We start from the raw sequence: 15,419 nt of genomic DNA, 5'->3' as shown, positions 1-15,419 counted from the left end.
GCGCAAACTATTCTACTAGCTTAGAAAAAAAAGATATTAGAAACCTCAATATCATTTTTAAAGACCTATCCATAGATACCCCACACGTATGGGTTTGATGAAAAAATATTTTTTGAGTTTCAGTTCTAAGTATGGGGAACTCCCAAAATTTATTGTTTTTTTTCTATTTTTGTGTAAACATCCTAATGCGGTTCATAGAATACATCTACTTACCAAGTTTGAACAGTATAGCTCTTAGTTTCGGAAAAAAGTGGCGGTGACATAATCGGACAGACAGACGGACATGACGAATCTATAAGGGTTCCGTTTTTTGCCATTTGGCTACGGAACCCTAAAAATCGCATACAATTTCAGAAATGTCTAAAGAGTCCATTACATTTGTTTTTTCAATGGCAATATTAGTTTTGTCACTGTCATCCATAGTATCCATACGTCAAGCCGAGTCGTCAAACCCAACAAACATTTGTAATTTTTGTAAATAATCAAAGCATCAAGAACTAAAATAAAGTACATTAAATAATTATAATGACAAACTATATTTAATTAGTCAACGGTGCGCCTTACTGATCAGTTACAGATACTATGTGATGGTGATAACAATGTTACAAAGAACTATACGAATATTTCTTCCAGCATTTCTGTCGAATCTGAAAGATACCATTTATCTTAAAGGTTACTATAGTTTTTCAGAGAATACCGTTATAGTTTATTTTGTGGAATATTCATACAAGGAATGGAATAATAGTAAAATCCAGGAAGATGTTATTTATGGAGTCTGGAACATAACAAAAAAAGATAAGAATCCAGATATTTTTAAAAGCATTATTGTTTTTAACTATCTAAGTCATACTCCAATAAAAAACATTACACTACTTGGGCGCCCAATGGATTTTACAAATAACTGTATATTGATCCTGTATGAATATGATAAGATGAAAGACACAGAAATTAAGTTTAAATCACATGAAGAGTTAATGCATCTACAAAGTTTGATACAAAAACATAGGAATCAAATGGAAATCTATGAGGAATCATATAAGCCTTTTTTTGTACCTCCTTTCTGGTTATCATACTCCATGGTTGGCCAGAATGTTAGTAATTATTTAAATTTGGCTCACTGGTTCCTGATAAGTGTATGGAGAAACAAGAAAGTAAGCAAAGTTCTGAATATATAAAAAATAGTAACTTCTATCCCACTTCACAGAAAAAATACATAGAATTAAAAGTTATTTCACACTTTATTTTAAATATTAACTGTGCTGGGATGGTTTTAGTGGTAGTTGTGTTTTTTAATGTTGGCATGTTTTCACCACATTGTTTCAGGTGTCTATAAAACAAGGCAATCTCATATTAGCAGTACTTGTTGATATTCTTCTAGGGTACCTTGCCCTACAATTTGTTATGATAAATGAAAAAGAACTTAGTGACATGTTGATGAATATGCTTGAGGTATGTATACAAATATTTTAGATTTACTTCCAATATTTCTTCTGGATCTACACTATGTATGTTGCATATTATAACTGCTACGAGTATGGCATATTTTCCAAAATGTTGATGCAATTTGACAAAGGAACCTGTGATGTAATTTTTCAAACCTGAACTCGACGTAAAATGTTCAATTATAGTACAGTACTACCAACTACGGTCCATATCTTCATTACGTAATTAAGTAACAATACCAATCTTCTTCGTACTGTCTGAGTTTTATCTTTCTGTATGAAAATATTCTGCCTTGGAACGACAATAGTTAAATACTATTTACACCTGAATGAAGATTATAGTTAGTTTTGGACTGTAATATCTATAATTGGGTGGTTTTGCATTACTAATCTGGCTAGTAGAGAAGTCTGTGTATCGTTTTATAAGAAAATATTTTTTTAAGAATGACATTTTCAGAACTTAGTTAACTCCTTGTATACATTATTGAAATGGTTGATGGGTGTTCCTGCGGGTCTAAAATTAAATAATGCATTCAATAAAATGCTTGGAAAATATTTCTCGTACCATATTCAACTTTGGTGGCTATTTCTAGGTAAGCTTTAACCAATTCACTCTACTAGTAAGGCAAGTGTGCAACACCTGATGGCATCCTTATAGTTGGAGTAATATACAAATTGATTTTTAAAAGTTATGAATTGATCATGATATATTTGAAGCTCAAAGACTATCAGTTATCATAGGTGTTAGCTTCAAATTTAGAGGGATCTGGGGTCATTCATAACTCTCAAGTCAATTCTCCCGTAACTCTGATTATAGACTGGTGAGGAATGTCAAATGTGTCCTCAGTTGAAGTTAATGTTACCTTTATTTTATCATTTGTACAGTATTGTTATCCTAACTGACCTTATTCTGCATTATTTAAAAGTACAAACAACATTTATCTTTTTTCTAGAGGTGACTGGTGAAAAGCTGGAATTCATATTACAGTTATTTCACTACATTGGATATGCTGGGATTACGTTTCAAGCTGCTATCATTTCAGATATGCTATGCATAGCAACATTTCATTCATACTGTATCTATGTATATGCTGCAAGGTAGATTTATGTATTTTGCATGTTAATTATATTTTAATGGATTTTTATTATATGTACATGGCTTCAAGATGGTACAAGTTTGGTAATTCATTGTATGGAACAAACAAATTGCTACTTTATGTCCTTTGTAAAAGGTTGAAAATGTATTGTTACCATTTTCCCCCAGGCTATTCAACATACAAGTATCTGGACTCATTGCTTTATTGAGGTTATTTGTTGGCCGCAAATATAATCCTCTCCGAGGTGGCATAGATTCGTGTGAATACACTAATCAAGAACTATTTGTTGGAACAGTTGCGTTTACCATACTGTTGCTTTTGTTGCCAACTACAGCTATGTATTATGCTGTGTTTACACTGGTATGTATAACTGTGGTCAAATTGTTTTCGGGGTCATGTGAATTATGGACGACATATTTATATCAAGTAGAGAGTAGTCTAATGGCAACTGCACATATTATAATTTTCTGACTCTCTGATAGTCTCATGATTAACAGCTAGGCCCACGATACCACAAACAGAAAGTAGATAGTTAAAACACTCCTCCCAATTGATGCTTATGATCATTAAGATAAGGTAGAAAATCATAAAAACCATATGTCGATCACAACTGGGGTAAGTACAAAATGTATCTGGTGATAATGGTCTGATAGGAGGCGCCATCTACATCTACAATGTATGACGTGCGAGCGAGATGTCGTTATAATACGGATAGTGTTGTCTCGCTCAAACATCGGAGCGACGTGCGAATCGGATGCAATGCAGTGTGCCATGCGCCTATTGTTTGTGTCATAATTTGTTACTTTTCTCTGGTAATATTTATGACTACTAGCAGCAACACACCTATTGCCTATAGTACCTTAGACCTTATTACATCGCAATGTAGTGGTTCATAAATGGGTATAAAAACATACTTATGCCTGTTTTTTTTTTCAGTTCCGGCTGCTGTCATTGGTGCTGCAACATGTCCTTGCCAAATTAATTTACTTTATGCATACGCTGTCAATTTACGTAGTCGCACTGTGGCTTACTAACTCTTCTAAAGTAGCGGGTGAGTATAATTACGGGTACGTCCTTAAACTACGTCCACAACAGAGGTATGGGCATTGTGATTGTCATCTCGCTGTGTGGTAGGGCACAGCACAGCGGATGTCATTCCAGATCTAGAGCAGAGCCCAACTGGGGAAGTACCTCCACCTTACAGAAAACCGCAGCTAAATAACACTAGACCCTACTCAGTGTTGTGTTCCTGCCGGTGAGTAAGGTTGCCAGAGCTCAACGAGGGTGGGAGGGGGTTAGGGTCGGCAACGGGCAATGTAACTCCTCTGGAGTTGCAGGCGTACATAGGCTACGGATACTGCTTACCATCAGGCGGGCCGTATGCTTGTTTGCCACAGACGTAGTATAAAAAAAAATTGAAATTCAGAGGTATTTATTCAGAATTGCAGTAACAGTCGTTTATAATACTATTATTCGTGTATTTACGCATTGTTACTCGTAATGAACCTTTTTTTTAATATACTAGTTTTAGTCATCCAACCGTGCCAGTAACATCTGAAAATGTTATTCCCCTTTTGGGTTTGGTTTTAAAGGATGAATGTCTCTGCTATACTTTACTACAGGCACACTTCGCTCACAGTCCGTACACGTTCGATTCCTTGCATCTTGCATCTCACCTGTCCTCTATAAAAACAGCAATATTTCGTCGTGCAACGACGCTAGAAGCTGAAAGAATCGCCAGGGCAAATAAATGTAAAGTATTTTAAATTACTTACAGGTAATGTCTTGTTGGAGGTCATTAGCAATGAAGATTCTTCACCAATGATTCTCAGACTTAAACTGTTTAAAAAATCGATACACGATTTAGTGAAAAGTTTTACACCTCCTGTTGAAGTCCCCAAGCAAATTGAATGGACCAATTTATTTTCTAATTTGTTGATGGGAAATCAAATTGCGTGATAAGTAGATTGTACAACTAAGGAACAGATCAAATTATATTTAACGTGAAATAAATAATTAATAAGAGCTATCGTTTTTGTTCCGTCCTCTGACCGCGGCGGCACGTGATTGGTCAAATTTATTATAGCTGACTAAAGCGTTTCGATAGGGAATATATTAGTTGAGTCTGGATCCCATTGTGAAAAAAGTATCAGATTTCAGTTTGGTATATGAAGCCTTAATTCAACCATTAGTCCATTACAGTTGACGAGTAGAAAAATGTATTTCTTATACCAAACTATAATTGCGTACTTTTTATGTATGGGCTCCCAACTCAATCAACCGTATCTGGCTATGTAAATGAATGGAAGGAAGGTTAAATACAAATTAAAATCAGTGTAGGTTTTGACTTATGGTTTAATATTGTTCAATATTAAATTGCGCACAAAATAATTGTTGCACCTCCATCACATGGAATAAATGCTTGAAAATTTAACAAAACATCAGAACTGAATTAAAGTATCTGGTTGTAAAAATAATTCTTATTTCACGCCCAGCATTAGCAATAAATGTTTGTGTTACAGGCTACGATATACAGAAAAGTAAATAATTAAGACTGCTGAACATTTCGAAAAGTTGTGTTCTAAATTGTTTGACGAAGTCACTTCATTCCCATTTGGTACAGCGTTTTGACCTTAGCTTGTAAATATTAATACGAAATCTAGAACTCACTGAAAAAGAAAACATACAGGGCGTTATAATTTTATAATAAGAGCCACGGCCAAAACACTATAGGAATGAAAGCTTGTTAAAGTAGGGCCTACAAACACTTTATTTTAGAAAATCGATCTCTATAAGATTATTTAGCAGTCTTTATTAATTACTACGCTTTCGTTATCTCAATTGAATCTACTTGACACTTGTGACAAACAGGCGTGGCAGTAAGACAGCGTAGAAACTATTACATTTACAGTCAATTCATATCATTAGATATAATTACCAAACAAATTTAAAAAACTAGTTGTTTTTATTATAGCTAAAAGAAAGAGGCAAAATCTCTTGTCATATAAATGAAATCTATACTGACGTAGTACAATAAGGCAAGACTATGTGTAACAAGAGTATATGCATTATTTTATCTATCATTTAATATAAACTTGATCATTTCATTTCAGTTAATAGTGTGAGCACAAATTACGATGCTTACAACAGTAATTATACCTATTAAAATTAGAAATTATTTTATTGCTATAATCGGAACGGAGGAACATCGTTTTTAATGTTAGAAAGGTTACTTACAGATAGAACGACAGACATACCATGCTTACAAAATGGAGTATGGGGGTCAAAATAGATTAACAATGAAGATGATCAATAAGTATAGTAACTAAATATTTAAAATATAATATATATTATTTTAGATGACAATGGTTAATTACAATTTTAAATAAAATACGTCTTATCCACATTGAATGCCCAATTAGTTATATTTAATTGTAAAAGTAAAGAATTGAAATTAGTTGTCCAATGGTTAATTTATTAGTTATCCGATTGATATATGACGACAGACAATTGAAACAGCCTTTACAAATGTTTAAATTTAACTAACTGCATGAAAAAGACACAACAAAAAAATGTGCACGGTAGCATGTAAGTCAATGGCATACCAACTAGTGTTGGCTGAACGTTGATTAGAATTGAAAATATTGAAAATTAAACGTTACAAATTGAACCGTAAACTGTGACAGTCTCAATTTGTGATGGTTAATTTTCAATATTTTCTGTTTAATTACCGGCCAACACTGATACCAGCTGTCTTTACACGTGTCTTGCGGTATTGTTTTACAAGCAGCTAGTTAAGTTTAACCACATCTAAAGGATGCCTTAAATCCATAGTAATGTGAAGGAAGTCCTTTAATTAAAATTTGACAACTGACGCGCTGAAAAATGTTTGGCGCCGTTCAACACTATAGGGCTAGTTCATCGACGCCAACAAATTCGTACTACTTTTTTTCGCAACTCAAAAATTCCTTCCAAATGCCTGGGTTTGTTATTGCGTTACTTCGCCTTCTTTTGACATATTTAGGATAGAGATATAAATATAAAAACCACCATCGAGTTGTCTGTGGTGTGGCGTTGGACACGATATTTCAACTCTTTACATGAATGATGCAAGATTTTGTTAAACACAAACACGTATATAGGGTATTAACTACAAGAAAATGTAACATTAAGTTAACATTTTCTGTAAACAACTACCGGTATTTTATCTGCCTATTTTTGTTATTGTTGTCTGCACCTATTCGTTTTTTTTTTATTCTATCCATTAACAAAATCAATTAAGAAATCAAAATCAGTCCGGTGAGTATAAGATCCTACAGTTTTTTTGTATATCAAGAAATTAATTGAATTGATATTATAAAAATTTCTAATTTTAACAATTTCATATGAATTCTAATTATTTACATAAAGTATCACTCCAAAATATTTTGTCCACCAATTTCAGCTAGCGATAGCTTCCACACGCGTGGGCAGATAACCACATCAAGATTTGATTCGGGCGCCAATGCAATATAATTCATTAATAAAGAATACATATATCTGATAGAATTAACGATTTTATTATATTAAGGTAAATTAAATTATACTTTTATTTATATCGTTCAGATCTTAGACGGACGGCACACTTTACAAGTACTTAAATGGTGGCCCATTCTATTAGACACTATGTGGTCGCGAAGCCCTCTAACTCATAATCCAAAGGTATCTACAGATCTATAAGCCTTTGTGTGCCGCAAATAACGTGTTTTGTCGCCGGTGGGTAGGCCAAAATTAGATTATTAGTACTACATTTACCAATTCTTAAAATATCTTCATTTATCATCACAGTTTTTAGCAAATTATAGGAAAAGTGATGTTAATTTTAGTACACAAGTTAGTTTATATTTAATAATGAAGCAGATTTAAAGCTTCTTTGATATTACTCTTCTTAGGTGCTTAACTCAGACAACATTACGAAAATATACAATCTAAATTATTTTACTTGTGTACCAATATCACAATAAGTGCTAAGTCTGCAACTAAGTTTTGCAGTGCAGTGGCGATGAGTTGCCGATGACAAACAGCGTATTAGTTCTTGAGTACACACCTGTAGTCCTTATTCACATCTGAGCTTGAATTTGGTGAATGCTCTTTAGGTCTAACCGTACCACGACACGATGCTAACTTTGATTCCAAAGCCTACAATGAAGAAAAGTACAATATATGAATGATACTAATATTAGTAGGTGATGGGAAAGAATGTGCGGTTAAAGCTTTCACCGTGACTAATTACGCACAGCACACAAAAATATTACTGGGAAAATATAACTCAATACATAGTATAATACATTTACGCGTGAAACATGCATCTAAAAATATAATGTCTATAATAAAAAACAGTACAATATAGTACCATATTATACATCATTTATTATGTACACTGCAATTAGATCACCGTAATTTAAGTAAGTTATATGTTATATCCAACAGATTTTAATAATTTATTCCAGACCATGTTAAGATACTAAAATGTCACATACGATACAGAATTTGGGTATAGAAACTTGGGTAAAAATGCTATAACTCGATCAGTACAATATTTATTATCGAATTAAACTTGACTAGTTCAATTTAAAGGATTCATTTCGTATCACAGAAAAGATGTTTATCCGTGTTCACAGTCACACACACTGTATGCGATTCGCACCTCCTCGTTCCGTGTACGAGCGGGATGTCGCTATATACGCGCATTGCGTTGTCTCGCTCAAAAATAGAAGCGACGTACGAATCGCATCCAGTGTGATAACCGCCTTACGGTCCTATAACCATTTTTTCACTTTATGGTCCAAGGAATGCGTGATTAAATTCTGTCCGGTCAACTAGTTTTTAAGATTACGGTTACAAATTCCTACTGACAACAACTACAAACTGAAGAATTAAAGCATAAAAAACACAATGTTGGTATGTTTGTGTGCTACTGCCCTGTAAACCACCTTGGCTTCGAGGAATACATATAAAATAGGAAATACTATAATTACAAGTATATCATCAATTTTTCCTTCTATTTAACATTCTTTGAAGCAGAGATGACCTTTCTGGGTAGTATTAAACAGGTATTTGTGCACGAGCCACTAGCAATTCACTACTACAGGTATATGTTATCGTGCTAAAGTCTGTTTTGGCTTGGCTCGCGTCTGTCCATTCCGAATAGAAGCGAAGCTCAACAGGTTTTCAAGCCCCTCCCTAGATCTCACAGCGAAAGATCGTCTCAATTTCCCATTCTCTCCCACTCCAGGCCTAGAAAATCCCTCCTCGGAGGATCTGTGCTTTAACTGATGTTTTTGTGTTATTGGATCAGGCCCAGAAGATTGTCGTATGAACACTTTAGGGTTTCTATATTCGATGGAAGCATCTATGCTGTTATCGGTGTTATCACAGGCATGGGAGATCTCGGTTGACTTGGCGGCTTCACTCAAGTCTGGAGGTTGAGCGTCACACGAGCATTTGATCTTACCACATTCACGGCAAAGAAACCTTTCAAGCTGGAAGCAATAAATATCATGCACACTACATACAATTTAAGCACAACTAAAATTAACATGCAAATATTGTTCTTTAATGTGTACATACATTTCTACTTGGTGCTTTGTGAACCTAACTATATAACACTATTTATGGGTCATTGTTATAATATAATGCATAGATAAAATTGTATAATCTATATATTATTCAATAGTGGGAATGGTTGTGTATAAAACAATATGATATGTATATACAATATATATTTTTTTCTGACAGTAACAGCATATAGGGTAGTGTAATCAGTGACAGAGACAGACAGGAACCAACTGACACGTCTAATTTTTATTCAAGAATGTAAGGGTAGGAAACCAATCTTCCAATAAGGCAACACTGTGCAGCTACTGTATTATCTTGCATAATAAACAAGTGTTGTTAATGGTTTCTGTCGGTCACTGGTGCCACTAATATAGCTGTCTATTCCATTTGGAGCTTCAATATAAAAAAAACCACGTGTTTTTTATTTACTTTTAAAATGATATAGACTAGAGGTACAATTATATGAATAAGTCCTCATGTAACTTAGTCAACTGTCGTATGATGACCCAAAATTGTCGAAAATAAATAAAATATGAACGCTAAAATAGTGATTAGTCTAGAGTCAGACCAAGATAAGTTGGCAGCGATTTTGACAGACCAGACATTGCAAGTATTATTTTAAAACGCCAAACTTCTATGAAATTATGATGTTTACTTAACACTTGCACAGGCTGGGCTATCAAAATCGCTGCCAACTTATGTTGGTCTGGCTCTACCTTACAGATGGTGTTGTTGACAGTTGAAAAACTCAAAGCATTGAATTTAAAAAAATAAGCAAAATAAAGTGCAAATATAACAATGTTTTTATTTTATGTTAAACAATATAAATAATAACAATATCAAAATATCATTTGACACCAACTAATATAAAAAAATCATACCATACATACATATAAATAACATAAATACATAAAATGACTAGCATTTATATTAAGATTATATCATACATTTCAGAGTTTTTTTATGGCAAAAATAATTTTCTTAAAAACTAGAAAGTAATTTCAAAATGTTTCAAATAAGTATTGAAAAGTAACTAGCACCACAACAACAACTAAGAAAGCTTTAACTAAAGTTTGAATAATTTGGTTATCACTTACCCCCACTTTACGGAGCAAATCACCCACAATGTTGATAGCCGATACTCTGGCTGACGGTGTCATGGCGTTACCATTGATTTCTCCTATAAAAAAAAACGAGCTTATAACCGTAAAACAATAACTAGAAACTAAGCAATGAAATCTTTGGGTTTTTCCCAAAGAACGAAAATAAATATAAGTGCAGATGATTAGCTCCCATTTAGTCAAATGAATGTTGAGCAATTGTGAATTTGAATGACTATTTCTTATGTTAAAAACTTAAAATCCAAAATAATTATAAATATTATATGACAATAAGTTTTTGTGGTAGTTACAATCCTATTTTTCAAGAATTAACTTTTTATAATTATTGTCTTCTAATTTAATGATCAAAAAAAAAGTACTCTACCAATCAAATTTCACAACTCACGTTTTAGAGGTGAAGGCAAAGCTGTTTGGGTTTCAGTTTCAACTGCTCTGGAGCAAGTGTTGTGTCCATTCACCATTCCATTTTCATTTGTACTGTCATCTTCCTTTCTGTGCACTGGGAGTTTTTCTACTACTTTCAGTTCCTGCTTCAAATCTGAAATTGCACAATAATAAGTATTTTAGTATAAGTGGCTTTTAAATGAAAATAAAATTACATAATAAAATTTACCAATATAGTCGATGGCAACCAAAACTCACTAAAAGCAAAAAATAAATAAATAAAAATCAACCTGGCTTCAATACGATAAGATTCAGGTAATGGTAATAATTAGTGAGTTTTGGTTGTCATTTGACAATGTTTATCCTAGCCCAATATGCATTACAATATGAATTATTATATGAAATGATTTCGGCTCTGGTCCTATCTGTTAAGCAAAAGCCTATGTTTCTATTATGCAGAGCGGTCTGCTCGCGTATTCACGGCACGTGCTAAAGCAAACATGTCTTTTAAAAGCATCTATCGTCAAAGTATTAAGGTTCAAATCAGGGACCTGTCCACCCCTTCCCAGAAAAAATATAGCTTAGTCGTAAACGAATAAATCGAATAGCCCCAACGACTGGCTTTCCTTTGAATTGCTTACCCGAATTGGGTTTCCCTTTCAGAAATACCGCTAAAATGAACGGATGTCCCCTTCCTAATTCAAAAAAATATGACACCTGAGCCAAATGAAAGGGTTTAAGTTAGCAATGGATTTGGTAAGCAAAGCCTTACGAAATACCCCTTCCAAAACCCTCGAAGGGGATACCGGACCGGTCCCTGGTTCAAATTTATGTAACAACTTAATTGAAGAACAATGAGCCACGCGGGTGGCAAAAACAACAGGGTATTATATTTGGAGATAACAAGTTTTGTTGAATGGGTTATTTCATGAATTTGAACTATATAAATAGGATGGTAGAACTGAGGGCCTACCGCGAACCATGTTCAATGTGTTGCCTCACTGTCGCACTTGTCAATTCGTACGTAAGTGTAGTTCGCGGAAGGCCCTCTGGTTTTTAAACGGGTTTGTCCCGTTTACTTATGACGGCGTTATTAGGGGTAGCAGAAGTACTCACAGCATAAAGGAAACAATACCTTTTGTTAAACAGATAGGGTCAGAGCCGAAAAAATCATTTCATAAATTTCACTAAACACTCAGTTTCAAACTAATTATAACCTTTCATTAAGGTGCCGTAGATTCAGAGAGTGGAGATTTTGAATAGTCGTACCGCTTTTTCAGATAACAATAGGGTTTCCAAAATTTTAATTAGTAATTGGTTTGTCACTGTCCTGCCAAGTTATGCCTAAAATGTTGCCTAGACAGCGCATGTGAAAGTGTTGAGCCGTGGCTCCTATTTTGCATACGTCGTCCAGGTTTCTGCTCCGTACAAGAGTATACAGAACGCAAGTCTGGTATACTATCATCTTGGTTCTAACAGTGAGATGTTTGTTACACCACACCCTTGAACGTAGCCTCGCAAGCATGGTCGCCGGTTTGCCAATACGAATATTGATCTCTGCATCAAGCGAGAGATTGTTCGACACGGTCAACCCAAGGTAGAAAACCTTATTGACGACTTCCAGAGCTGTGCCATCCACCAGTATTCTGGGTGTTTCTGTTTCCGCACTGCCCTGTACTAGCACAACGGTAATTTTGGCATTGACGGACATGGAGAAAAAAGTACATGCCTGGGAAAACCTGTCCATGATGTTATGAAACTTTATGCACAAAAGCTAAAAATATGAAAATTCTAAAAATGCGCAATTTTATTTGTGAGAACTCAGCGATTTCTCTTACGCTCAGTGAGAGTAAGAGAAGAACATGAACCTACAGGGCCTTAACGAGATTTTTTTTAGAAATGGCATTTTGATTAAGAAATTTTTAAATTAATATAAGGTAGAAGTACTAGTGCTCGACGCTGCACTAGTACTGGACATGGGCACTTTATGTTTAAGTGACAAGGATTAAGTTCGAATACAGAAAAATTTTTGTTGTTCAAATTTAACCTATATTTCCACGAAATAAAGTGCCCATGTCAGTGACTAGTGCAGCGTCAAGCACTAGTACTTCTACCTTACATAAAAGTTCAAATGTATACAAATACAAAAACACTACTTTTATACAAAGCACTTATTTAGATTTGCATTCGAGGGAAGCCAGTGCTGTCAAACTGGTCTAACTTGACAGACATTCAGACGTACTCTCAGAGTAAACAACAGTTGAAGCGTTATCTTAAGTTGAAATAAATATACATACCTCTAGCTTCATCTGTAGCTCGTTGTAATCTCACTTTTAGTGCCTCTATTTCATCAACTTCACTTTCTAACACTGCATTTCTTTCATATGCCTGATGTAACATTGCCTCTATGTAAGACACGGATTCAGAGATAACCCTGTAATCATTGTAAAATAAATCAGTCCATTTTCCAATTATAAATGTCACTGAGGCGGATATGAATAAAATGGATGAATAAACTTTTTAGTGCCACTTGTTGCCATGGTTAGTTGTTCAGAGATGAGATCTTTTATATTTTGTATTTAAATGCGTTTTATATATTAAACACAACACAATTTTCTTTATTAATTTTATTACTTAGTAAAGATGATAGGGACTGAATCTTTAGTATTATAACAGTTCTGAATAATTTATATTTGTGTATAAATAATAAGACTTGTGTCAGAATTTGTAATATTTTAGTCTAGAAACATGTTTCACTTTACTTACTTACGATAAGTAAGTAAGCAGTAAGTAAGCTTTTACTATATGTTTCTATATCATGTTAACCCAGTTGTAATTTTATACTTTTTAATGTAATCTAAAGGACACTGTCTGTCAGTGTTTCTTGTATATCAAGACTAGTTTCAAAGCTCTGCAAATTATGTTGTGTTGAAACTATAGATCTTACCTTTGCCCTCTTTCCAAATCATCATTTTTTTGCTCCAACTCTCTGATGTATTCAGCTTTTTTGTCCTGTTCTATTTTGAGTGATTGCACTTCATTTTCTAATGCATTGGTTTCATGCTGACTTCTTTCTAATTTATTCTAAAATGTGAATGTAGACATGAAAAACAATGAAACCATAGCAATACACCTAGTTTTGTTCCATGGATTGATAAATACCTACAATTATTAATTTCATTTAAGAATCCAAAATGTTTACTACAGTGTAAACTCTATATAGCGACCCTCAAGTGACCGGACATTTTTTGGCGCTTCAGAGTTTTCATTATATAGAGAGTAATGAATATAAAAGTAAACCAACTATAGCCAACAAATGTCGATGTTATAAGGAGTGAATCATTATATTGAGTGACGCTGACACAAGACAAGACATGCAAAATTCTATCTCAACGTGAGTAATCACAGTAATCAGTATTTAATTTCTTTGACTATTATTATATTTTTTTTTTGTGTATTTAGGGTCTATTTTACAATGTCCAAGTAAAGTACTGAATAAGCTATTTGCCACTTACCTGATGAATATAGTCATTGTTGGTGCTCGCTTCACAATCTTCAAATAAGCTTAACTGGTAGATAAAGTGCTAAGTTTAGCATTAAGTTTCATCTGGCAGTCAATTTATTTGTCAATTAGCTATCCAATACTTAGACATTGTAAAACAGGACCTTAGTGTGTTCTACAAAATCATATTTAAAAGCAATAATGATAGAGCCTGATAAGTATGACTTAAGTATAATAACAATGTGAGTCATCATTATATTATGACAGATTATGATGTACCTTAAGTGATTCTATTTCATTTTTTAGCCGCTGATTTTGATGTTCTAGATCTCTGTTCTGTTTCTCAACTTGTAGGAGTGAAGCTTCAAGTTCTTTTTCCAACTGTGCTGAATTTTCCGTGTACTCATCCAACTCTTGTTGCATATCAATTGCCCTTGAAATAGAACGAAGTTAAGACACTAGAGAAATAGAACAGGTAGGCAATTTATGACGTTAAAGGTTAATTAAAATATACATAAACAGATACGGAAGTTAATGCAAGGGTAAATAGGTATGGGGTTTATAATGTTCTTGTTCTAGTTCATTTATTATTAACAATTGGAGAAAGAAATATGTCGAAGTTGATCACAATAATAAGCAAACTTACTTTTGCTCATAATGTTTAGCTTGTTTCTTCCAGTATTCCACAGTATCTGATTCTGATTGTCGCGGAGGTTCCATGTTTTCTACGTTCCAAAAAATACTCAAGGATAAACCTTTATCATAACAAAAGTATGTTTTGAGATTTACACCACACTCATGTAGCTAATATTAATCAAAATATGTACTATTTTAAAACGAGTATCTAAATAAAATACTAAATTGTTTCTATGACTGTTAGAAGCCGTTAAAACGCAAAATGTGACACAGTTCTTGCTCATCCAAAAACAAGTAAAATGCCAATTGCAACAAGATGGCGCTTGCTAAAATATTACCAGCTGTAAAAAATACATACGGTGCTGTAAAATTACAAAGAATGATTGCCCTTTCCCTATTAGGTCAAATTTTCATACAGAATCTTTCTCTCTCTCTTTTTGAATTTAAAAAATACAAGAGATGAATTGTTGTATTTGCGCCAAGAAGATTTCTGATTTTTAGCAAATACATTATTGCATTGAATAGTACGCTTTATATTTCCGTTCCAACTCACGCTAAAGAGTATTTATTTTAGCGATATTCAAGTTTCTCTTGGAAGAAATAGATACTGGCAATGTAATTGATGCAAAGCTTAACTAAA

At 33.8% G+C, this 15,419-nt stretch overlaps 2 protein-coding genes across 3 annotated transcripts; one reads left to right on the top strand and one right to left on the bottom strand.

The window, feature by feature from the left end:
- Window positions 1-424: 424 nt before the first annotated feature.
- Window positions 425-4,564, top strand: LOC133522222 (phosphatidylinositol N-acetylglucosaminyltransferase subunit Q). The gene is made up of 7 exons (XM_061857474.1): window positions 425-1,151; window positions 1,324-1,449; window positions 1,900-2,035; window positions 2,396-2,540; window positions 2,707-2,899; window positions 3,476-3,590; window positions 4,317-4,564. Exons 1-7 carry the CDS (start codon window positions 588-590, stop codon window positions 4,496-4,498), a joined length of 1,461 nt encoding a protein of 486 aa, XP_061713458.1. The 5' UTR covers window positions 425-587; the 3' UTR covers window positions 4,499-4,564.
- Window positions 4,565-4,876: 312 nt separating this feature from the next.
- Window positions 4,877-15,088, bottom strand: LOC133522223 (nuclear distribution protein nudE homolog 1). Of its 2 annotated transcripts, none has more exons than XM_061857475.1 (7): window positions 14,790-15,088; window positions 14,423-14,576; window positions 13,589-13,725; window positions 12,939-13,075; window positions 10,643-10,795; window positions 10,234-10,316; window positions 4,877-9,060 (listed from the first exon to the last, which is right to left on the bottom strand). In XM_061857475.1, the coding sequence occupies exons 1-7, from the start codon at window positions 14,861-14,863 to the stop codon at window positions 8,677-8,679; spliced, it is 1,122 nt and encodes a 373-aa protein (XP_061713459.1). In that variant the 5' UTR covers window positions 14,864-15,088; the 3' UTR covers window positions 4,877-8,676. The 2 variants fall into 2 exon arrangements, with proteins under 2 accessions (XP_061713459.1, XP_061713460.1); XM_061857476.1 differs by having other exon boundaries at window positions 4,877-7,717; window positions 14,790-15,085.
- Between the last annotated feature and the right edge of the window lie 331 nt (window positions 15,089-15,419).

This window comes from Cydia pomonella, chromosome 10 (assembly GCF_033807575.1).
Source record: "Cydia pomonella isolate Wapato2018A chromosome 10, ilCydPomo1, whole genome shotgun sequence".
In the NCBI taxonomy this organism is placed as follows: domain Eukaryota; kingdom Metazoa; phylum Arthropoda; class Insecta; order Lepidoptera; family Tortricidae; genus Cydia; species Cydia pomonella.
This window is presented reverse-complemented; position numbering and strand designations above follow the sequence as displayed.

Coding starts and splice junctions, on each gene's coding strand:
- LOC133522222 (XM_061857474.1), top strand. CDS start 588: ATGGTGATAACAATGTTACAAAGAACTATACGAATATTTCTTCCAGCA. Junction 1,152..1,323: donor GTGTATGGAGAAACAAGAAA/GTAAGCAAAGTT, acceptor ACATTGTTTCAG/GTGTCTATAAAACAAGGCAA. Junction 1,450..1,899: donor TGTTGATGAATATGCTTGAG/GTATGTATACAA, acceptor TGACATTTTCAG/AACTTAGTTAACTCCTTGTA.
- LOC133522223 (XM_061857475.1), bottom strand. CDS start 14,863: ATGGAACCTCCGCGACAATCAGAATCAGATACTGTGGAATACTGGAAG. Junction 13,726..14,422: donor ATGAAATAGAATCACTTAAG/GTACATCATAAT, acceptor TTCACATTTTAG/AATAAATTAGAAAGAAGTCA. Junction 10,796..12,938: donor AGCTACAGATGAAGCTAGAG/GTATGTATATTT, acceptor GTGCAATTTCAG/ATTTGAAGCAGGAACTGAAA.